At 39.1% G+C, this 26,413-nt stretch overlaps 1 protein-coding gene and 1 long non-coding RNA gene across 2 annotated transcripts; one reads left to right on the top strand and one right to left on the bottom strand.

Moving 5' to 3' along the window:
* Nucleotides 1–3,769: 3,769 nt before the first annotated feature.
* Nucleotides 3,770–12,310, bottom strand: LOC100374086 (carotenoid-cleaving dioxygenase, mitochondrial-like). Its single transcript, XM_078011994.2, has 8 exons — nucleotides 12,173–12,310; nucleotides 7,402–7,808; nucleotides 6,953–7,085; nucleotides 6,240–6,712; nucleotides 5,736–5,847; nucleotides 5,358–5,458; nucleotides 5,143–5,254; nucleotides 3,770–4,681 (listed from the first exon to the last, which is right to left on the bottom strand). The coding sequence occupies exons 1-8, from the start codon at nucleotides 12,255–12,257 to the stop codon at nucleotides 4,476–4,478; spliced, it is 1,629 nt and encodes a 542-aa protein (XP_077868120.1). The 5' UTR covers nucleotides 12,258–12,310; the 3' UTR covers nucleotides 3,770–4,475.
* Nucleotides 12,311–12,617: 307 nt separating this feature from the next.
* On the top strand, nucleotides 12,618–13,319 carry LOC144357975 (uncharacterized). Its single transcript, XR_013421775.2, has 2 exons — nucleotides 12,618–12,702; nucleotides 13,005–13,319. It is a non-coding gene; the product is annotated as an uncharacterized LOC144357975 (long non-coding RNA).
* The last annotated feature ends 13,094 nt before the right edge of the window (nucleotides 13,320–26,413 follow it).

Consider the following 26,413-nt stretch of genomic DNA (forward strand, 5'->3'; position numbering starts at 1 on the left):
TAACGACCTTAAAAACTGGAGACCAGTCAGTCTCTTGTGTGCAGATTATAAGATAATCACCAAAGCACTGTCTTTTAGACTAAAGTCGGCGCTTGCAGAAATCATTCACGTGGATCAGTCATATTGTGTACCTAAACGTCAAATATTTGATAACATTTATTTGGTGCGTGATGTTATTTCTTATACAAATATTAACAACCTACCTCTTGCTATTGTGTCGTTGGATCAGCAAAAGGCATTCGATAGAGTGCATCACGGTTATTTATACAAAACCTTACGTGCGTTTGGTTTTGGAGATGGATTTATTAATTTCATAAAACTCATATAATCAGGCACACAAAGCATTGTTCGTATTAATGATTCTCTCACAAGCCCGTTGTTGTTTCAGCGTGAAATTAGGCAAGGTTGTTCTTTGTCGGGCCAGTTGTATACCATTGTTATAGAAACGTTGTTACACAAAATCAGAACACGCAGTCAAATTAAAGGTGTTAAAATAGGCTTCTCTGACAATCACGTGAATCTCACAGCCTATGCAGATGATGTAAATTTTTTCTGACGGAGAACAGCGATTTTGAAAAACTTAACGAGTGGTTGAGTATTTACGAGAGAGCAAGCAACTCGCGGATCAATCTTTCAAAATCGAAAGGTCTCTGGGTTGGCATTTGGAAATAACGTATCGATAGACCACTAGGCATTGGCTGGCACAGTGATGGATTAAAAATTCTAGGCGCGTATCTTGGTAATACGTCAACTTTCTTTAACAAAAACTGGGATGACATTTGTAATAAAGTTGAAACCAAACTTGATTGGTGGAATACATATGCGCCTGCAATGTCATATAGAGGGCGTGCTCTGGTCATTAATCATCTTGTCTCCTCGAAGTTTATTCATAAGTTTATCTGCCTATGCCCATAAAAGAAAATTATAGACTATATACAGAACCTTTTTCTCAACTTCTTTTGGAAAGGGCGTCACTGGGTGTCGCAGCAAACTGTTTTCTTACCTGTAAGTGAAGGCGGACATGGCCTGCTTCACTTAGCTACACGCGTTGCATGTTTTCGTGTGCAATATATTCAGCGCTACCTATACTCTGGCATTGATCATCCAGTTTTCGGCTTCACAGACTACTTTATCCAACAAATACACAAGCTACGTTACGACAAACAGATTGTTATTACAACCCCGCCAACCGCATCCGATTTACCCCGTTTCTACTCCGACTTGCACAAGGTATGGTCATCACTCCCAACTTTACGGAAGGATAGACCATCAACATATAATCAGATTTGTCAGAAACCACTTTTTCACAACTCACTCATTCTTCATAACTTACAACACACACCCCTAAATATGGTTCATTTTCACGAAGCCGAGATCACTAAAATTGGTGATCTGATTGATCAAAATGGCTGGAAAGATGCTGACGTTATTCATAAGTCGGTACCGATCTATTCAAAACGGATCTTTAATTTAGCAATAGATACTATAAAACAAGCAATTCCATTAAAGTGGAAAAATATTATCTACAATGGTCCAGATACTGAATCACGTGCTAAGAAATATTCGTTAGAGCTGATATATAGGGACGATGAGCGTGACATTTTTCTGAATTACCTTTTGTATAAGTTTGAGAGGGGTTTCCTATACAAATTTCTAGTTATACTGAAGAAGCTCAACTGTGACAATACACTTCACCACACTGTGTGGAATGACATATTGTCATTTAGTCAAAACAGCAAACCCAATTTCACTGCATGCTATATACATGTACCACCCATCACTAAAAAGGACGGCGACCTCCAGTGGCGGCTAATGCATGATGCATATCCCACTGGCGGCTTCCTCGTAAAGTCGCGTATTCGTGACAACGATAAATGTCCGTTTTATCAGGAAAAGGATGACCTAGTCCACATTTTTCTGGATTGTCCGAGGTTGACGCATGTGTTCACCACTTTTAATAATTTAATCCAGAAACTAACTGATACACCGAACATTTCCTTAAGCTGGTATATACTCGGTCCACCTAGAAAACGTCCATCAATTTCCACTCACCGCTTGTTGTGCTACCTCATAGCATCTATTTACGTCACCGGCTACAACAAACTAAAAGAACTCGAGCCGACCAACGTTCGAGATGTGATTACAGCAAGACTGAAAAGCCGTTTATTCAATGAATTCAGATTCCACGTACTGAACCATTCTTTAGATGTGTTTCAAGATCGTTTTTGTACAAATGAAGCTCTAGCCACCGTCGTTAACGACCAACTCCATCTATCTCCAGATATTACGTGATGTACTATAGACAAGGTTACAGCCCGCATGGAAACCTCTCTATTGAACTTTGATTCTATATATTTTCGAAAAACTTAAATTTTGCAATAATAATACATTTATATAAATAATTATTTCATATATTCCTCAAAGGTTTGTATTTGTCCGTTTTTATAATTACTAAAATGCATTCTCGTAAACATTAATTTATTGTTCTCGTATTATTTACTAGTGTACATTGATAATTATAAGTATGTAAATCAGTATAAGTATGTATGTCAGTATATTTATGTATGTCAGTATAAGTATGTATGTAAGTCAGTATAAATATGTATGTCAGTATAAGTATGTAAGTCAGTATAAGTATGTATGTCAGTATAAGTATGTAAGTTAGTATAAGTATGTATGTCAGTATAAGTATGTAAGTCAGTATAAGTATGTAAGTCAGTATATGTATGTATGTCAGTATAAGTATGTAAGTCAGTATAAGTATGTATGTCAATATAAGTATGTAAGTCAGTATAAGTATGTATGTCAATATAAGTATGTAAGTCAGTATAAGTATGTAAGTCAGTATAAGTATGTATGTCAGTATAAGTATGTAAGTCAGTATAAGTATGTATGTCAGTATAAGTATGCAAGTCAGTATAAGTATGTAAGTCATGGTCAGTCATAAGATGGACCAGCATGGTGTGTGATCATGGAAACTGTCAGTTCTACTCAGACTAGTATCGCCCCAAATAAAAGTAGCGTCATAAATTAGAATATTGTTATTCAGGATGGATATCAGAATACGTGTCCCTCTGATTACCGGACAGACTGGCGAATGGGCAGTTTGGGTTTTCGGTTTTGGTTGGGTTTTAGGTGGGTGTTTGATTGGTGGGTAGGGTCGATGGATGCATCGATGGATGGATATATGGATGGATGGACGGACGGACGGACGGACGGACGGATGGACGGATGGAAGGATAGATGGATGGATGGATGGATGGACAGACGGACGGACGGACGGACCGATGGATGGATGGATGGATGGATGGATGGATGGATGGACGGACAGACGGACGGATGGAAGGAAGGATGGATGGATGGATGGATGGATGGATGGATGGATGGACAGACGGACGGACGGACGGACGGACGGACGGACGGACGGATGGATGGATGGGTGGGTGGGTGGGTGGGTACTTGGTTGGTTTGGATGGATGCATGGATAGATAGATGGATGGATGTATGGATGGATGGATGGATGGATGGATGGATAGACGGACGGATGGATGGATGGATGGACAGATTGATGGACTGACGGATATATGTGAATCACCTATAAAATACTTTTTTTATATTTTGGCAGCATGTGATCGATTTGCCTTCGCTTGGCAATTCGCAACCCCCATGTTCTTTGGATAATATGTGTACTAGCTTATTTCATAAAGGATGGTCTGACCATCCAATACTGTATCAAAGAAATCACCCTGAAATAATGATGTTAATAACATTTACAGAATACAGTAGTAAAGTTTATTTGATGGGAAATACATATGTGTGTGTATATATATATACTACTATTGTAGTAATTCAGTTAACCAAAGTATATATCATTGGATGTAAAATTAACTTGTCCAATAATATAGCTGAACTTTTCGGTAAAATAGTGTTGAATGTTCGTGAAGAAAACAAATACAATGTGAATATTTGCCACAAGAGGGCGCAAACGCTTGACGACGTCAGTTGACATGTGGTTATATTTTATATTGGTGAAGGCACGGTTATATTTGTCAGGTTGTGATTAATATTAATCTTAATTTCGCATATCACTCTACAAGAAGTCCGTTTATAATAATAAACTATAATACAAAATATCTAGAGGTTTGTAAGTGAGCACCCCTAACTTATTGCACATTATACCCTATACTGTGTTCGCGTTTCATGCAACTACGCCACCTGTAGTCTAATATACGCAGCTCTCTCGGACCGGAAGCGTTGCACCATGGGAGACACCTGTCACGTGTGCATGTAAGTACTACGGATTATCTGCCGCTTTTTGTCCGGTTTGAAAGGTGGCAAAACTAGAGTGTTCCCAACGGATTTTATAGAATTAAAAGCAGACAATATGAGTGTAATACATTAATGATGGAATCGCTAGTTGCTTTCAGCAAAGCAGCGAAGGTTCTAGTTCTAACGTAACGTTGTTAAGCTGCATTCTACACTGATGGCAGTCCATTCTGTTTGTGCGATTGATTAGCGAGCTGTGTTTGTTGTTTAGACAGGTACATTGCATGGAATCCAACAGGACACTCTACTTCATCAGGAATATTGGCTCGACCTAGCTCTGTAAATGTGCTGGCATCCAACACCAATAGAAATGCCGACCTCTTCCGTGTGTTGATGACTGTTGAAACGATTACGCCTGAAAAAAATAACACAAACCGCCATGATGTAAATTTCAGCTTATCATCTAACAATGAATAATGCATAAGCAAAAGCTATCGCGCCCTCTAGCAATGCTACGCGCATGTGACGTAAAAATGACGTATATTGATCGTTTTTTGGTGATCTCTGTAAAAACTATATTTTTACTGACTGAAAACCACATATTCAAAACATCGACACTCGTCCGCTGCTCCACATTTATCCAATTACGTCGCTGAATCGTTTAGCCACTAGAGGGCACAATTAAAATGGAGGCATCTCAGTAGAGATGATGTATATTAACTTGACCAAAAACAACGCACATTTTTAACTGTAATGCAACCCCCTCCCCCAACAAATAGCTGTGTCCGGTCAAGAGGCTACTACGATAAACTTGTCTAATAAACCTTTCAACGATCATTTTTATATCGAAGTCAGGATTTATATGTGCGCTCTTACCGTCGTCTTCCATTACAGCGCCCGGAGACTCGATAAATACAGGTTCGGATGGATAGCAGTCATCGTCAGACCAAAGCTCAAATGATTTCTGTCGCACGTTAACCTTCACGAGCTGTAGGAGAAACAGAAAATGTCAATCACTTTGAACTCCGCTCTGAACCCATCTTTACACAGCGCCGCCAACGTGTTATTAGAGTACATAGTAGCGCACTTACCCCGTTCGTGAAATCCCCGGGCTTACAGGCAGCTACACCATAATAATATGTATACGGTCGTTGATTACATTTGTCGTAGTTTATTCTCGGCATATCAGTAACTGAAACGTTGATTGGGTATATGTAAGCACGTGGTACGATTGAATAGTGAATTGCTATAATCAGTTGAAGGCAGGTCACTCTGTATAATTAAAACACTACAATTGGCCCTCCTCACAGAGATTCCCAATGTGGGCATGTTCTCTGCGTTTTTCCCCGACACTCATAACTCCCCGGAAAAAAAGATTCACTGTAATAATCACGATAGGGACCCCCGGATTCGAAAGTGAGCTATGCCGGGCTATTTGAAAGAAAACAAGTTGTTTTATGTATACTTACTGGCTTCGGATATCTTCTCTGGTGTAATGTGTACCGTGCCGTTTTTCTGCAGTACCGCAACTGCTTTGCAATTCTTTAATGTTACCAGATTGCGCCCTCTTGGGGTCGTCGACTGCATTAAACAAACATAATAAAATTACCAATATTAACCCCACCCAGCGAGTAATTGGTCTGATATTCAAACATGGTTGGGGTGCACAGTTTTATCCTGATGAGGGGACTATGCTGGAATCAGAAAGTGTATTTCGCAGAGAAAACTATTTGAGGCAACACGGTAAGAAAAATTGATCGCAACAGAATTCACTCAGACAGAAATAACTTGCATTTTCTTTTCAACAAACAGAACAAAATATCAATCAAAAACATTCGAGCGTACTCCGGTAGAAATATTGGTCAATCCCGAAGGATTTCGGGGGATATAACGTACCCTCCGAGCGACACTTTTGAAACTTACTAGTATAATATGAGGGCGCACTTTGTAGCTATGGTTAAAATAACACTTACAAGATTTACGTGCAACGGCATGACGAAACGCATACTTGATGACGGGCTGAAGTGGCGCTTTCCTTCGTGGTCTCCATTGCGCAGATAGTCTAGGTAAAACTTAGTGATCAATTCATCGTCATGGTAACAGCACATATCAAACACGACGTGTCCTTCATCCTCGTACGCATTTATGACGTGCATGCCAAAGAACCCATCAGCCTCGTACTCAATTGATAGTTTCTTGCCGGTTTTCTTTTCCATTAGATGGAAGTAGGACTTAGCGTTATTGTCGAATTCAAGACACGTGCAGATGGCAGAACCTCTCAACTGCGCAGTCGCGAGTTTCTTGAGGTTGATATATAATGGTTGTTCCAAAAATATGAAGTAGTTCTCTGTCATGCCAAAGCTGTGGTAGTAGGAAGGCTTAAGGCAGTGTTTGGCGCGAATTGTTCCAATTATTTCGGCATTTTTCGACGGATCATCCGAACTCTCTGAAAAATAAGAAATAACATAATTACTCAACGTGCTATAACATAATATGGCAGCAGACAGGGAGCTCGATACGCATGCGTCATTTTTTGTCACTGAGCCTTATGGTAGCCTTGCATGACACATGACGTCATAAGGCACTGACCTATACAGTTCAGTAAACTCAGAAAACCTATTATGTTTCTTAATACTGTGCACTATAAACGAATGGAAATAACTACGAGTCGTTGTCTTTCAGTTACCTTTGCCATATTTCACAATGTTATAACAGCTCCCGGTCATATAGGACGAAGCCATGTTGTAAGTAGTGCCATCTCTGTCAACATGTGGGTGCGCCGACGCAGTGAGCACACCTAGCGTTCGGAATTGGTTGATCTGTAACAACAAATATAGTAATTATAGCACGATTTATAGAAATATATCTCACCTCGTCCCCATTTTTATACAAGTTCAAAACTGACTATCACTCTCTATAGTTTAACAGAATAGATTACAGGTTTACAAGAAACCACAGAAAGAGACGTAGCCTGGTGAGGTCACGTGAGTTGCGCCCTCTGCGGTGCTCGGCCGGCGAGGGCCTACTCTACTCAAGTCTACATGTCAGGCTGAGAGAGACATAGTACCACGTAAATAGCATGGTACAAAAGAGAGTGGTACCCTAGGAATATTTCATTATTGATCTGCAACTTACCCTTTTTTTGTCAAATTCAAGAGTCTCGGTATTCGATATTCTGCGGAAAAAGCAAGTTTCTGTGTTGACATAAATCTCATCGCCGATAGTGAAGACATTGATCAAGTCATTGTCCGTGATATTCAGCGGAACTAAATGTGTGGCAAAGCGTTCAAATATGGTTTTACAAGGATCTGGGATTCCTAATGTTCCAAATTCGCTCAAAATAATACGGTTATATTTCATGGCCTTGTTGTAGGCATCGCTTCTTAGGAATCTGTTCTGGTAGGTAACTTGGCCATCGTGAAAACTGAAACGATGAATGAGCGCCAGTCCATCAAACCAATGTTTGTACGGTTCATCGCCAACTTCAAACTTGCCTGGACCGTTCCTTAGCAGGGTCCCCGTCAACCATTTAGGAATTGTGCCTGAATGAGATAATCAGAACACATGTTATTTGCGGGGTTGAATCATACCTCTCCTTTCCGATAATTGAATCCCCCGAAGAAGAACGACATCACCCGATCCCATTTATTAGTGTCAGCGTAGTGTAATTTTAGAGCGGCGACTAATACCGTCACTAAGCAATGTGCTATTAAAAATAAGTAATGAATAAAAGGTTTATAAAAAAGACAAAATCTTATTGACACAGGGACAGGGGGTGGATGGAAGAGCGGAATCTGTGTAGTCATATATTGGCGTTGCTTTAGCTGTACATTTTATTTTTCTGGAATTATTTTCCAGCAATACCGTGTATGCATTTTTCCTCAGTGTCCTGCTTGAAAACCTTCCGGCACCCTCATTATTTCAAATGATCGACCCCTTCTGGGACATCGCACTTGGTTATGAACTTGGGATGTGGCGTACGTAACCTGTCGTTACCCTCATGCGATATCATATCAGTCACGTGATCTCTCCGCATTGTTCACTTAGCGCATGTATTCACTGCTCAGTCGCAGATTAAAAGTACATTGAACGTGGATGACTCCAAAATAAAGTGACCCACAAACGCGTTCAGTATTTTAGAAACAAACACGTAATCTGTTCCCCGCGCCACCAATATTAAAGCGCGGTGGTCGTCGCGCAGCGCGTGTTCGATTTTCATGTAAATAAAGTGTATTTTACACGCGTTGTATACGTCGCTATGAGTCCCATATCGAACAAGACGCGGCACGACGACTGCCGCCCTATTAAGAAGGTCTCCATTGTATTACAAGAAAGGGTTGCATTTGTAATAAATATACACCTCGTATATAATTGTTAATTTTTCTCCGTTTTCTCGCTTGCTACACCGGCTTCTGCATTCCCACATTCACAGTAAACGACTGGAAATCGTGATTAGTGCTGCCTCTAAACATTTTCCGCAACCAAACCGCGGTGAGACTGATATACAGATAGCAGAAGTGAATATAAAAAAACCAGACGTGAACGAGGATGAATGAAATACTTGTAGTGCGTCTGACAAATTGCTCGGTCACTAGCTTCATGTGAATCTGTTTCCCGCTCTGGTATGACCGTATTGTAACATGCCGTCGCTACCTACACACATTTTCGATATACAAAATGGTAAATTAGAGAAGAATCTCACGAGGGAACTTCGAAGCTTTCAGAGTCGGCGACACGAAACTTTGCTCACCAACCTTACCAGGGGGTCCGGGCATGCTCCCCCTTAACAGTCTAGACCATGTAAGACGCTATTTCCTGCATTTTCAGGGACACATGTTGCTGACACAACCGGGGTTTCAGTTTGATTTTGGAGGGTCGCCTCCCTTCCCCCACATTTTTATCAGAGGGGCGACCCCCCTGTGTCGCCGCCACTGGCTTTTGGAGTAATTTGTGTTTACGTGTTTGATTTTCCGTTCAAGAGCCGACTGAGATCGTCATCGCTTTGCATCATGGGTATACAATGCATCATGGGTACACAAATGTTGCGTTGTAAGTGAAACACTAACGTCCTGTGTATGAAACACCGCCGTCAATTTTGCCTCAACGGTTGGGCCACACGACTGAGCGAGTACATTGGTAACCGCTACGTGTGTACACGTATGGGCTACCAATGCAGTCAGACACCTCGCACGGCGACGGCATTGAATAAAGCTGATCATCATCATATCATATAGTTGTCTGTGTATGAGACAACACGTAGCGTCTGAAGCGTGGAGCACTGCCCTGTCTGGCATAATTGGCAAACGCCCAGAGAGCGTACTGCACACATAATGTGTAATTGTTCCGATAGGTAAATCACCTATTGTCACACTGTCTGGCCTAAAAGCCACAAAGGAAAGCCGACAGAGTTCTTACATCATAGGTGTGTCTGACCATGTGGTCCCACCAAGTCACAGATAGTGTGTATGTGTTAAAGGTACTGCTTTATTTTTCTTTTTACCTCACACAGGATCAAACATTTTTAAATATATACATACAAAATATAACAAAATTAAACGTAGCGCATGTTATCATTATGTAGCACGCTTGTTGAAGCATAAATTCATATTCGTATTGGGGAGCGATAACACTCATGTTCAACATACACATCATCGCGTGATGATGTTGTAGTGTGAAATCGAACAGGGCGATGTTTTGCATCATGTAGAGGTGACGTAGATGGAATTGTTGATACAGAAATCGAGTCAGGAATACAACACAGCCAATAAAATACAGAGGCAGCTCGTTGAAAGTCAAATGACAGTAATTTCATTGTATCGCCAACCACGAATTTTAGCTACTAACTTTACACCGTATAAACACCTCTGTATAAAACAGTGTTTAAAATCGATGTGCGTCTCAATAAGAGCTCATTACATGTCACGTCTAGCCTCCACGCCTGTTTGTGCGTACAATAGAAAAGTTTATCCTTGACAAGTATCAAGTCCAAGTTAATAGACGCATGAAAGAACCAAGTTCTAAATATATCTTTTATCACAATCCGTTGAACTATAGTAAAGTATTGGACAACAGGTAGGGATATATTACAAGGTTGCCCCGGTATTGTTCGTTCACCCACCGAAACCATATACAATGAATTCGGCGTAGATAACTACTACTTGTGGTTGATATACGTGGACAATGCAATCCGGCCTCGTCAGCATTGTGAAAGATTGGAAACCCGTATGGCACTGGTGATGTCTAAGGGCGGTCGTTAACACCGTTACAGTTCACTTAAATCGATTGATGTCCATACGTCCCAGCCTGCACGTGTTGCCCTCCATCAAATCAGTGTGAGCGGCACCCCTGACAATATAATTTGTCGCACTATAAAGACGAACTACATTCATGTAACGCGATATTGAGGTCGCCATTCTACTGGCCGCGTTTAAATAAAATAGATCTCTTCCACTATAAGCATTTGAATCGCACACATTCTGCGGTCAAGCTGTCCTAATTATTCGCTCTTTGCAATTCTTTCAGCGGAAAAATTCGTTTTGGTTTTGATGATTCGATGCAAGTTTGTCAGAAGGTTGTTTTGAAATTAATACCTATGCCATTATAAGCTCCCATTGCTACACGTTGTTATCACGAATAACGCCGTAAACAAATTGGGTTGTTTTCTTTCTTGGAGCAGCGCGTCACTGAACTATTGATGGTGTCACTTTGTCCTTGTGCTGTACTGTTTTCCGACTCGTAGTGAAAACACTGCATTGCATCGAATTCGAAAAACATGATTAAAGAATATGTTTTGTTCTAATTTTGGATGTGTATCAAAAATTTCATTTAGGTTCAATGAACATAACATGTATGCGTTAACATGCGTCATATTACTGGTGGTTCTGTGGATAGGCAATACCAACGATAACTGCGACGATGAAATATAACAACATCAAACATTAGTACGGAGTCCCGATACACGTTTCCCAGCGTCTGTTTTTTGTTTGTTTTTTAAATTCGTGATCCGTACGTACTCGCTTCCCAAGTTTAAAACGAACTAATCAATCAGCGCTGAATGGTCTCAATATACGGCAGTAGGCAAGCTTTATACATCAGTACAATGCACTTGCTGATGCAAAACTAGGGCAGTGTTAGGTTTCTCGTTAAAAAGTCAATAAGATGATCGCCTCCCTGGATGACATGACAGCTTTATTAGGGTTAGCTGAGGTGAGGCAGGTCATGGAAATACTTACACTTCTTCAGTAAATGTCTTATTACATTATTTTAATAAAACAAATGAATAAAACATAATATATTAACTATATATTCTCAGCTTAACCCTGATTCCCGGATGTTGCGGACTTAAGTTGTTTTTTTCGTATTATTAACTTTTTTTTCGCGACACTACGGATCATTGACGCAGTATATTTCATTGTCTACTTTCGCGAACCCTAGGCAAACACAATTAACGTCGACAGTTATCATACATTCTCATTAACATATATATTGTTCTATATCGTATCGCACCAGTTTCAACATCACGATTAGCTCGATTGACCGAATTTCCAAATACAGGCTGAAAGTTATCACTGTGCAGGCCGTGAATGGAACATTACCTTTCCCATAGCGAGACTATACAATCTCAAACAGCGTGCAAAAAAAAAAAAAAAAATAACAAGCAAGACATTTAATTGAAAGGTTATTGAGTCAAGTGTTGATTTTAATTAGAGGTAGCATGAGTCAAAGTCAGGGTGCAGAGCGATAATTGACGGTACTGGCAGTATCACTATGTGCTTTGCCACGAAAATAAGATAGCATATAAAAAAAACGACATGTATTGACGGAAAATCTTTATAAAGCTAAAATTATTATTCGGTGTGTTTTTAAGGGAATGACTATTTCTTAAGATAATGTTGATATTACATACCGGTTATGTGTGTCTGCACAGGGTCGGGGTACTCTTTGCTTACCGACTTGAAGAGAAAAGCAAAATCGTCTCTTGTTTCAGACATGGTTACACAGGTATACACGTAGGCGGACGCTGTACGTTACTGCCGACTGGTCAGTGGCTCTCGATGCTTTGCTAGTGTCCGCCGATGTGAGATTTTATATAACAGTAGAAATATAGATAAGATTGTCCGGTCTGATGTTCTTAATGATAACACTGGGGCATCATGCCGGCAACAAGTCCGCTCGCACCGAAACGCCAACCGAGGAAATCTGTGACGAAACATCTATTGTGTTTGAGTTGTAAAGCCGGGTTTGTGCTCTGGCATTGATCTTGTACGGGTGCTCGTACATGACACGCACTACGACAACAACAACATCAAGAGGGATGTATTGAAGGCTTGAATCAGTGGCCACGTCAATAGGTGGGCGGAAAAACAACGGAAGCCTGTCTGAATTCATGCACGGACAACGAAGAGAGACCTTGACCCACAGCCTGTTGATCAAGAGGTACTTTGATTGGTTCGTGTAATAGCCCTGTTACGTCCAGTAGACAGAGATGGTTAGAACCTAGGATTGTTATGTGATGAAATATGGATACCATTGCGTGGCGTTATTTCGTGTATCAATGCTAATTTGATAATTCGCAGCAATTTGGCGCCAAAATGCAAATCATATGATAAAGTATGATTCAAACTTGCCAGGCGATGCTTTAGCGACAGTGTATGTAGAAAATAAGAAAGGCGACTCCACGCCATCATACACCATCATTCCCCCTCCCCACGTTAATCTTGTAAATCTTGTTATTGCAGAGTCACGGTGCACCCGACGTTCTACAAGCTAGACAATCCGTTAGATGGAACAGGGCTATCATACAGGGGGAAATTGGACCCGGCTTGATGTCACGCAAATGTCGTAGCATTATTTTACACACATTATACGAAGTTCCCAGAGAAGTCAAAATAAACACGTTCAAGTTCATACATGAGTTTTTTTTAATTCATTGCTTATTTTGTCAATGAGTCTTGTGAAAGGCGGGGCTCTGATGCCACGACAGCCAATCTTGGAGTAGCCACTGGTACCAAAGCCGCTTAATTATAATAAAAAGTACTGTGCTACCTTTTAAATCTCTGAAATCTATTTACGTTAAACAAAAACAATCACCAGTAAACTTTATTGTGATAGAACGCCAACAAATGATTAACGCTCGCCACGTGCGAGTCATACTAAACAGAAAGGACGGGATAGAACTGCAAGCCGCGATTAATTCACTAACGAATTGGGGACCGGACCTTGGTCGTTCCACATGTGCTTGTGTTCAGCTGGGTCTGGTTGACGTCAGGATTTCGCAATGAATTGCTGAAATGGCATTACGATAAGTATATGGTCACCCGGATGTCCACTCACCCATATCGCGTATTATAGATTACATTGCCCCGCTGCATACCTACATGCCTACAGAGGGATCCGAACGAGGATGTGCTGCCTATGCTTTCCAGAATTTTTTCTTCTTTTCCTTATATGATTTTGCTATGACTTTTATAGTCAAGTGTATGATGATGTGTATTCTCACATGCATTCAGTTATATGACACTGAGTTATGTTTAACATAGAACAATAAATCGTCCTTCACCTAGTAATTACACCCCAACAGAAATGACCCTCCCCCTGGCCGTGTGTTCAAAGCAGCAATAAGCAAGAAACATTAGACAAAAGAATGCAAATTGCAACTGACACATTACTATTGATGTAGAGAGGAACACAGAATATCCCGCCGTTTGAAGCGGCCTATGCATAAATGTTGCACACGTGAGACACGGTTTACGCATGCGCAAGTTTGAGCCAGTAATCAGGACAAGGGTAATGACCTGCATGATCTATCACATGTTCATACTGTCAGACAATTCGATTTTAGTGAATCATTTAACTTTTTTTAAAAAAAGGCATTTCGTTCTCAATTACTTTGTCTTTCTCTTTCTCTCAAAAATATTTATCTTCGCAAATCATATATTAGTGTAAATATTAAATACAACTTTTGAACAAAAGTCGTCTATGCGTGTTCTTGACATCTAAGCTACTCTCTGATTACTTTTGTAATGGTGATTTATTGTGTTAGCATAGTAGAGACAAAACGTGGCGTCCTTTTATACACGTCAAATAGAATCCATAACAGGCAGGTGGCTGGTATGGTAAAGAATTGTCCACTTTTGGGAGGGTTGGATAGCTTAGTATCAGGAAATGACAATTTGCAGCGAAAAATACAAATAATCTTCCCGAAGGCTACATACCCATCAAGCTGAGAGAGAGAGTTATATACTGACTAGATGAAAACACAATCTGACAGATACAATATTGATTTACCACTCTACATGTTGAATATGCATTTTGCAACATAATAGCCTAACAGTAAAAAAAAAAAACATTGTCCATGGAACTGTGTTTATGTGACAACTTACAGTCACTACGTAGTAGAAGCATGCGCAGTACATGAAGTCACTCACAGAGGTAAACTGGATTGCGCCACTAAGATATTAACCATGATATAGTTTGGTGGGGAGGATGGTTTCAAAAAGTAAACAGATCTGCACATTCTATATATAAAGTTACAGAAATAAAAATATTCATAAAAAATACTAGAAAGAGAGAAGTAAATAAAAAAGGAAAATAATGGGAAAAATGTAGCTCAAAACTAGGAGAAGGAAATAAAAGAATTCGCACAGTAGTACTCCCCAAGAATTTCTAATGCTCTAATGTTCTCATTAAATGTCGTATATAGATTAAACTGTATACATGTTTCTATTAATATATTGACCGATTAAACGCATCATTATGTGATTTCTTCATATTGTGTTCTAAAACCCTAGATATAAAGTTTATTGGCCTGCCTTTCATGCCCGAGAAACGTGATCTCTTGTGTTGTTTGCGGTAACTCCCGTAAATGCGAATCGTTTCAGACGCCAGTGGGAAAGCAGAAAATAACGTCAGACCTTAACTCAAGTGAAATGACAAGGGAAAATGATTTGATGAGTTTAGGTATATGTTAACCTGTTTTGGAAATATTTGCTTTTACTTTCAAAGGACTGCATTGGAAGTCTTGAAATATCCTAGTTGAATATAGTGGAATGAATGAATGAATGAATTGATGGATGGATGATTACATTGATAAATGGGTGGCTGGATAGATGAATGAAGGAACGAATAAGTTAACAAATAAATACATGTTTGATCCACGAAAAAGGAGCAGAAGAATGGACTAAAGTACAAGGTCATATTATATGCTAATTAAATCTGTTTACGATTAAGCAAGAGATGACTGTACGACAAGTAAATGTCTTGCATGTTCACGTCTCTAAAAGTCTACAGGCAGGCATATCCAGCAATAATAAGGAAGGGCACATGTTTTGCTATTTGTTATGATGGTAACCAAATAATACAATGTTCAATCTTTAAATTTCTTGGTCAGCAACTCTGATTTGTTAGTATCTAACTCAAGCATGTCACATGGGCGCTGAGAATGAGAGCCACGATACTTTCTTTTGACCCCAAAAAGTACTCTATAGTCTACGTTCAGTTGTCTTGACTTGGTGAGAATTTAATACATCTTATGTATATTACGGTTAAATTTTCTCCCTTCACATCATTTGTATTTTGCTTATTACCTAACTTCCACCAGGACAAATACTTACAAATAAAAATGGAACAGCCATTAATGCAGAGTGAAAGAGTGAAAACTGGACACTGAGTTATGTTTAACGTACAACAAGAAATCGTCCTTCACCTGGTAATTACACCCCAAATAGAAATGACCCCCTGGCTGCGTGTTCAAAGCAGAAATATGCCAGAAACTTTAGACAAAAGAATTTTATTTTATATTATTAATTTTTTTCCTTATTTTTCTCATCTGTCTGTGACATTTAATAGGATATCCACATGTTATTATCATATTAAGTATTTGCAGACAAATAGATTCACATCTGTTCGTTGTCATGATACTTGGAGTTTTTATGCTAAGTGCTCTGAACCTCTAAATGTCAATCACTTCAAGGTCATTTTAGTATTGACAGTCTCGACTAGCAGGTAACTAATAATATTATAATTAGTTTTAATGATAATTATCTGGAATGGGCACATCGGCTCAATAACTGTCAGAGAAGGAGTGGAATCAGAGGGAGGCAGTTAATAGAGATTGTAGGAATAATTGAGCCTTGGGCAGAAGGTCGGAATATCAGAAGAGAATATAGGAGAGGTGAATCAGGTAAATAAACATGGGATGATTCAGAGGACACATAGTTGAAAGTCGATAATTATTTGACCAGAATTCATCAGGTGAATTCCTACGGTGTATGGTTATAAAACATTTCGCCACAACTTGTTATTCGAACACAGTATCAATTCATAGATTATCTCTTGTTTAACCTTCAGACCTTACTACGGTCAACGTAAAGTAGTTAAACTTGAACCTGTATCTGTACCAGTCAGCTCAACAAATATGTTCTCAGATAAAGATGAGATCCTATCGTATACCTTTGCCCATGACCAGTTACCTTTGATCATGTCGTATCTAAGGCGTAACAGGGTCATGATCTTCACTCATCTTATCCTATTTTACAATTTCTCTTTTTTAACTTTTTACCTTAAGCAGCAATAATATTTTGATTTATAGCTCACAATAATGGCGCGTGCATTTATATTATAATACAATTGCCAACGTTCTCAGTGGAGTGGAGTGGAGTGGAGTGGAGTGGAGTGGAGTGGAGTGTAGAGCTATACTCCATAGTCTTTATAGCCTGAGTGGAAAATTCAATCATAGAGGTTCCAGACAGATCTATTTTCAAATGGTTATATTCAACTCATTGCATTTTGTAAAATTCGAACTCGGACACACCGTCAATGTTCCCATCTTCAATAGCAAACATGGGAGGGAGTATGCTAACTATTACCATTTTTCAAACACGACAATTCCGCACTAAATACTTCAAGAACTCTCGAATCTATAAACTATATTCCATACTGATGAATTCGGACATATTAGAATGTTTCATACTGGTGAATTTGAGAAGACTGCACCTCTGAGTGACTTCAGAGTGAATAAATCATATTTTTTGCAATTCTTGACAATGCTATACTGGTAACTTCATGTGAATACAATATATTTCTTTATCTTGACGTCAGGGGGACTACAAATTATTACATTAAAATAATCTTTCACATAACATCACAGGATTCGAAAGTGCCTTGTGACAATGGTGGATGAATACTGGTTGAGGTGGGAAAACTGCAAACTAGTATCATATTTTACAGTAGACCATTCCAACTGGTGGATTCACGGAGACAAGAATGTATTCCCATCTTCTGTACCACAAAATTACATACTGGTAAATTCACAAGATTATAAATTATTCCCATCTGCCACAACGAGCAATTGCACACTACATTTTCACAGTAATTTGTTTATAATGGTAACTACAGGGAGACTACAATCTACTTTAGAAGAATGTTCCATACCAGTGAATTTGTGAAGACTGCAAACAATTCGGAATTTGTACAGTGGACAATCACACAAATAGAGACGCCAGTAGACTAGACTCTTAACTATAATGTGACAACAATCTTCTTCCAGTGTTTACAGCAGACGCTGATATAACAATGATTTAGAGAGATTATGAATTATAAATCGTTCACTATACAAATAATAGTGAATTCAATCCACAGTAGACGATTCCATACTCAGTGATTTCAGTGAGATTTCTGTGAGACTACAATCATATCTCACAATCCACAGTAGATGATGCCATACTGGTGACGTCAGGAAGACTTCTAGGATTCCTGGTATTCTGTCTGGGAGACTACATTATACAATTTCATACTGGCGTTTACAAGAAGTCTTCTGGGATGTCTGGGAGGCTACATTAGACAATTTAATACTGGCGTTTTCAAGAAGTCTCCTGGGATGTCTGGGAGGCTACATTAGACAATTTCATACTGGCGTTTAAAGAAGTTTTCTGGGATGTCTGGGAGGCTACATTATACAATTACATACTGGCGATTACAAGAAGTCTTCTGGGATGTCTGGGACTACATTAGACAATTTCATACTGGCGTTTAAAGAAGTTTTCTGGGATGTCTGGGAGGCTACATTATACAATTACATACTGGCGATTACAAGAAGTCTCCTGGGATGTCTGGGAGGCTACATTAGACAATTTCATACTGGCGTTTAAAGAAGTTTTCTGGGATGTCTGGGAGGCTACATTATACAATTACATACTGGTGATTTCAAGAAGTCTTCTGGGATGTCTGGGAGGCCACATTATACAATTTCATACTTGCGTTTAAAGAAGTCTTCTGGGATGTCTGTGAGGATACATTCAACAATTTTATACTGGCGATTACAAGAAGTCTTCTCGGATGTCTGGGAGGCTACATTCAACAATTTTATATTGGCGTTTTCAAGAAGTATTCTGGGATGTCTGGGAGGCTACATTAAACAATTTCATACTGGCGTTTTCAAGAAGTCTTCTGGGATGTCTGGGAGGCTACATTAAACAATTTCATACTGGCGATTACAAGAAGTCTTCTGGGATGTCTGGGAGGCTGCATTAGACAATTTCATACTGGCGATTACAAGAAGTCTTCTGGGATGTCTGGGAGGCTACATTATACAATTTCATACTGGCGATTACAAGAAGTCTTCTGGTATGTCTGGGAGGCTACATTAGACAATTTCATACTGGCGATTACAAGAAGTCTTCTGGGATGTCTGGGAGGCTACATTAGACAATTTCATACTGGCGAATACAAGAAGTCTTCTGGGATGTCTGGGAGGCTACATTATACAATTTCATACTGGCGATTACAAGAAGTCTTCTGGTATGTCTGGGAGGCTACATTAAACAATTTCATACTGGCGATTACAAGAAGTCTTCTCGGAAGTCTGGGAGGCTACATTCAACAATTACATACTGGCGATTACAAGAAGTTTTCTGGGATGTCTGGGAGGCTACATTGGACAATTTCATACTGGCGTTTACATGAAGTCTTCTGGGATGTCTGGGAGCCTACATTAGACAATTTCATACTGGCGATTACAAGAAGTCTTCTAGGATGTCTGGGAGGCTACATTATACAATTTCATACTGGCGATTACAAGAAGTCTTCTGGTATGTCTGGGAGGCTACATTAAACAATTTCATACTGGCGATTACAAGAAGTCTTCTCGGACGTCTGGGAGGCTACATTCAACAATTACATACTGGCGATTACAAGAAGTTTTCTGGGATGTCTGGGAGGCTACATTAAACAATTTCATACTGGCGTTTTCAAGAAGTCTTCTGGGATGTCTGGGAGGCTACATTAGACAATTTCATACTGGCGTTTTCAAGAAGTCTTCTGGGATGTCTGGGAGGCTACATTAGACAATTTCATACTGGCGATTTCAAGAAAAATCTTCTGGGATGTCTGGGAGGCTACATTAAACAATTTCATACTGGCGTTTTCAAGAAGTCTTCTGGGATGTCTGGGAGGCTACATTAGACAATTTCATACTGGCGATTTCAAGAAAAATCTTCTGGGATGTCTGGGAGGCTACATTAAACAATTTCATACTGGTGTTTACATGAAGTCTTCTGGGATGTCTGGGAGGCTACATTAAACAATTTCATACTGGCGTTTACAAGAAGTCTTCTGGGATGTCTGGGGGGCTACATTAGACAATTTCATACTGGCGATTACAAGAAGTCGTCTGGGATGTCTGGGAGGCTACATTAGACAATTTCATACTGGCGATTACAAGAAGTCCCCTGGGATGTCGTGGAGGCTACATTAGACAATTTCATACTGTCGTTTTCAAGAAGGTTGTTCGGGATGTCTGAGAGACTACATTACTGGCGATCATACTGGCAATTTCAAGAAGTCTTCTGGGATGTCTGGGAGGCTACATTAGACAATTTCATACTGGCGTTTTCAAGAAGTCTTCTGGGATGTCTGGGACTACATTAGACAATTTCATACTGGCATTTTAAAGAAGTCTTCTGGGATGTCTGGGATGCTACGAGAGACTCATTCATACTGGCGTTTACAAGAAGTCTTCTGGGGTGTCTGGGAGGCTACATTAAACAATTTCATACTGGCGTTTACAAGAAGTCTTCTGGGATGTCTGGGAGGCTACATTCAACAATTTCATACTGGCGATTACAAGAAGTCTTCTGGGATGTCTGGGAGGCTACATTAGACAATTTCATACTGGCGATTTCAAGAAGTCTTCTGGGATGTCTGGGAGGCTACATTTAACAATTTCATACTGGCGATTACAAGAAGTCTTCTCGGATGTCTGGGAGGCTACATTCAACAATTTCATACTGGCGATTACAAGGAGTCTTCTGGGATGTCTGGGTGGCTACATTAAACAATTTCATACTGGCGATTTCAAGAAGTCTTCTGGGAGGCTACATTAGATAATTTCATACTGGCGTTTTTAAGAAGGTTGTTTGGGATTTCTGAGAGACTACATTAGACAATTTCATACTAGCGATTTCAAGAAGTCTTTTTGGATGTCTGGGGGGCTACATTAGACAATTTCATACTGGCGATTTCAAGAAGTCTTCTGGGATGTCTGGGGGTGGGGGTACATTAGACAATTTCATACTGGCGTTTTGAAGAAGGTTGTTCGGGATGTCTGTGAGACTACATTAGACAATTTCATACTGGCGATTTCAAAAAGTCTTTTTGGATGTCTGGGGGGCTACATTAGACAATTTCATACAGGCAATTTCAAGAAGTCTTCTGGGATGTCTGGGAGGCTACATTAGACAATTTCATACTGGCGTTTTGAAGAAGGTTGTTCGGGATGTCTGTGAGACTACATTAGACAATTTCATACTGGCGATTTCAAAAAGTCTTTTTGGATGTCTGGGAGGCTACATTAGACAATTTCATACTGACGTTTTGAAGTAGATTGTTCGGGATGTCTGTGAGACTACATTAGACAATTTGATACTGGCGATTTCAAGAAGTCTTCCGGGATATCTGGGAAGCTACATTTGACAATTTCATACTGACGCTTTCAAGAAGTCATTCGGGATGTCTGAGAGACCACATTAGACAATTTCATACTGGCAATTTCAGGAAGTCTTCTGGGATGTCTGGGGGTGGGGGTACATTAGACAATTTCATACTGGCGTTTTGAAGAAGGTTGTTCGGGATGTCTGTGAGACTACATTAGACAATTTCATACTGGCGATTTCAAAAAGTCTTTTTGGATGTCTGGGGGGCTACATTAGACAATTTCATACAGGCAATTTCAAGAAGTCTTCTGGGATGTCTGGGAGGCTACATTAGACAATTTCATACTGGCGTTTTGAAGAAGGTTGTTCGGGATGTCTGTGAGACTACATTAGACAATTTCATACTGGCGATTTCAAAAAGTCTTTTTGGATGTCTGGGAGGCTACATTAGACAATTTCATACTGACGTTTTGAAGTAGATTGTTCGGGATGTCTGTGAGACTACATTAGACAATTTGATACTGGCGATTTCAAGAAGTCTTCCGGGATATCTGGGAAGCTACATTTGACAATTTCATACTGACGCTTTCAAGAAGTCATTCGGGATGTCTGAGAGACCACATTAGACAATTTCATACTGGCAATTTCAGGAAGTTTCCGGGATGTCTGAGAGACTACATTAGACGATTTCAAGAAGACTACCTGATATATTTTTTAGACTACATTTTGTCACAGTAGATAATATCATACTGATGATATAAACATAATTCTTGGTTTTCTGGGAGACTTGTGACAATCTGAGATATAATCTTTTGTAAAGCCACAGTAGACAATTTCATACTATTCACATCAACACTACTAAATTGAACATTCGTTGCAACTAGGATTCTCGTAATTTAGATTATACCTTTATTAAATAATGTTGCATTTGTTTTGGCAATTATGTGGAAGATATTTGAAGACCGGATTCAATCTATTGGTAGATATAGATATTACAACGACGATGAATTACGTAAAGGAATACACTGAAATATTTTATATTTCAGCACTAATATTTTTCTTGACCACGTATTGTGTAATGTTACTATGCCCATTCAGACCTGTATATACACCTGGATATACTATGTATAACAGACCTAGATTGGAAGCACATACCAATCCATGTCATCTGTGTTGTTATTCGTGTTTTTATCAACATCGGGTCTCTCTGTAGATGAAAATTTGTCTTATATTAAAATGTTGTGTTGACATTCTACAATCTGACTAACCCATAATAAATATGAAGGTTCACGAAGCATGTCGAATAATAGAACTGATGGCATCGTATCTCATTTGCAGACCTTATATCTGTGTTTTGTGTAAAAAATATTTGACTATATCTATTGTTGCATTGTGATCGAATCATCTTCCATCTCAAATCTTGTGCAAATATCGTGAGGGGCATTATTAAAACAACGAAATCTTTACGCGCCCTATTTCCACCACTATCTACTAACTACTAACCCCATTAATTCTAACGCCTTGGCATAGTTCTTTTAGTATATCATGGTGGTTAGCTATTTACTGTTAATTTGAATGGAAATTTCGTCGACAGAATCATTGTCAATCATCTTGAAATCTCGTAATTACGGGGAAGTTTCAACATGCAGTATTTAAACTGGCCAATAAGAGTGTTAGTATGGCATCATTTAGTGTATGAGGTTTGCATAAATCTGAATGCACAATGAGATATTACTAGCGTAGTATATAGGTATTCGTATAGGCTACACCAGTTACTACTTAACACTTATCGATCCCATCAATACCTCCTCCAGGGGGTGCACACCTTTTTAATGACGTCATTATCACACTGCAGTATGGGTAATTTCTGTATCAGTGACAAAGGCAACGGTTAAGGACTTATCCCAAGCAGGCCCACTCGTTTGGTAAATGGTGTGAATTTTGACATCAGCATGTGCCATAGATGTCCGCCAATACACCGAGCGCGGGCCTGCAACACCACATTGTCCACACAGGCGTCTAGCCTACTGTAATGTACATATGGCAGATACGGAGCAAATGCGTACTTTGACACCGCACAGGGACGCGTTCGCTGATAACCAAAAAGAACATACTACAATCTTACATGACCTTATACTACATCTTATTCAACTTGGCAATGGCATTATCTCACCTTTTACAATATTTAACCAGTAATCACAACGTCAATAAATCATACGAAGGCGTGTGTTGATACGGTATCGCGGCCACACTACTGGACGACTCACTGTGAAAACAAGTAAATAATAGACGATATTTCGCGGTGAATTTAATGTATGTATCTCAGTGTCACCGTATCCAGGACAATATTTGGGGGTAAATTCCGATCTGTGAAGAACAAAAGTGCATCTGCATTTTACCAGATGCAGAAAAATGTACAATCATTAAAAAAACACAAACAACAACAACAACAACAACAACAACAACAACAACAACAACAAACAAACAGGCAGGTTGTTTAACCGTACAGTCTGGTATGACAACTCTATAGATTAAAATGTTGACGCAGATGATGGCATTGAAGAGTGGTAGTGAGTTATCGCAAATAATCAGGCGGGAAACTATAGATGTCGTCCTGAAATGAACATTTCTAATTGAGTCTAATACTCGAATAAACTATCTGATGTTTTTCGCCGTACCAAAGAAGTAGTAATGCACATTTTTACCAAACATAAGAAAAATACTCCATAGAACATATTTGTTTATTATTCTTGTGAATATCATGGCAAAGACAAAACACAGATTAGTGCAACCATTACGAAAACACAAATATGTGAATTTTCATATTAGCATAAGAAATTTATATTTTGGCTCTCGTTCTCCGCGAGTTCACAGCGGTCATTTACAAATGAGGCATATAACACATAAATATTTTGAAACTAAATAAGCACGGAGGAAAATCTGAAAGACATGTTGTGAAAAAACAAATTATCATAATAAGGCTGCAATGTTAAACTAAAGGGACAAGCTGTTTTTAAATTTGACAAGAGAGCTTACTAAAACCATTGGCAGCGGTTTAAAAACAAAAATATTTACTAATTTATAAATATATGAATATATATTGTCGTTGTGTGTCACCAAGACTTAGTAAATTGCTAACTTTAGTGGAGTTTTACGTGAGTTTTATTTATCGGTACGGATTGTTAAATGCGTATAAATAATTATCTACATTCGCCACAAAACTTCGCACCTCTAATTTAGGGGTTATCAACTAGATGAACTCGAGATGTATTGTAATCCTTTTGGAGGGTACTGGGCACGCACGCACTGCGTGTACAATCCCTGTACGACTATTGTTTTAAATGATTGTAAATAACCATGAAAGTATAAGTATATGTAAATAAATCATTGAATCAATGAATGAATGAATGAATGAATTATGACGTCGAGTTTTTCAATATTTCATATTAGACTACAGTATGGCGCCAACAATTTACTATATACACGCCAATTCCGCTACCCTCAGACTTGGCGTCAAGGTCACTGTCCTTATTGCATGCTAGTTTTTGAAAACTTTAGTTCAGGTAAGTCTGATTGACGCCGAAAAAGCGCATCAAATTGAGATGATGATCAACACAGACACTGTTACGGTGTAGTCCCAAGCACCGTCCCGAGGCAAATACCTTACAGAGGTGTCCAATTTAGTTTCGGTGAACACATAACACTGTAAGTACGAACGGCATTTTCCCCTCAGAAAGAAGTGACAACTGTATCAGTTAAAGTCTCGAGTTGTCGCTTTGCACAAACATGTTATTTTAAAAATAAACAGTGCTTCCTTTGTTGTGTGAGTTTAAATTGTCCACGACATTATAAATCTTATTTATATCAAATATTATGTGTCACTTATGCGTATAAGTGAAAAATTATTGCTCCAATTGTCAGACTCGAACAACAGCCCTGATTGTTCGGTATGCGTTAGCAATGACTTGAGAACGAGGCAGCATGGTTGGTAACTTCAGTTCATTTCATCACACCGAATGAAAGATGTGAGTTCGATATATCAGTGTACGTGAGGACGTTATATGTAGGTCGCTTGTCGTGGTAGCCATTGACCGCTGGTGTAAACAGGAGCATTAAAGGTGCCCGCTTCATACCTAAGATAAGAGCCGTGATTAGCTTCGATTCACAGATAAGAAACGTGAGTGTTTTGTCCAATGTTCAGCAAACTGATATACGCTAGTTGTAAAATGTGCTGCAACACCAAATGTAGTTTCAGCATGGGAAAACAAGACGATCTGGTTGAAAATTTTATTTATTTATTTATTTATTTATTTATTTATTTATTTATTTATTTATTTATTTATTTATTTATTTATTTATTTATTTATTTATTTATTTATTTATTTATTTATTTGGATGAATTATGTGTACTTTTTTTTTATTTGATGTTGCTGTCACAAAGTATACACGAGAGAGTCCAGCGGAAGTAATAAATGAATGAATGTGCAAACACTGAGTTAACTGCAGCACTCAGGACTATATGGTTATTTATTCTGTGCGCTGTACTAATGGTTTTGTTTCTTAATTGATTTAAATTTCGAATTTAAATTTGTTATTTTCCATTTTGTTTTTCAATCAGCTTGTTAATAATCGCTCAGCTCAGTGCTTTAAGGTAGCTGCAATGCATGCTGCACACCGACAATGGCAGTTTATTTTAAAGGTTTATTTTATTTAATCACAATGATATTTCTTTTGTTTTGGGCTCTTATATTCTGAGTTTATTTACTGAATTGCCAAGCAATAATAGACGAACTTCCATTACCCTAAATCTTCTCAGGTAAAACCAGATTACTAAAACGGAAAGAACCACGGGCGCCATACTACTAACGTCATTCATTTATCTGAAGGGACCGCCCGCTAAAAAAATCTACGGCAATGGAAACGTTAGATTGAATGTCGCTATAACCCGTTGAATGGCCTCTGAACTTTGATGATGTCATATGTCACGCAAGTTATTGTTTTTCAGTCGAGCTGACTCGGACGTGATTTCAGACACCCGCCTACGTAACGAAATGGTGTGGACTCGGTACAGGGCGTGGACAATGACAACATCACGCGAGAATTCTGACTTCACGCATTGTTTCAGTCACACAAAGCAGAAATCTAGAAACACGGTTTCAGAAAAACGAAAACACGCCGAGCGTCTTCATAAAACGTCGTTTTCTTCAATTACCAAATAT

This window comes from Saccoglossus kowalevskii, chromosome 15, assembly GCF_978046115.1.
Source record: "Saccoglossus kowalevskii chromosome 15, keSacKowa6.1, whole genome shotgun sequence".
Taxonomy (NCBI): Eukaryota; Metazoa; Hemichordata; class Enteropneusta; family Harrimaniidae; genus Saccoglossus; species Saccoglossus kowalevskii.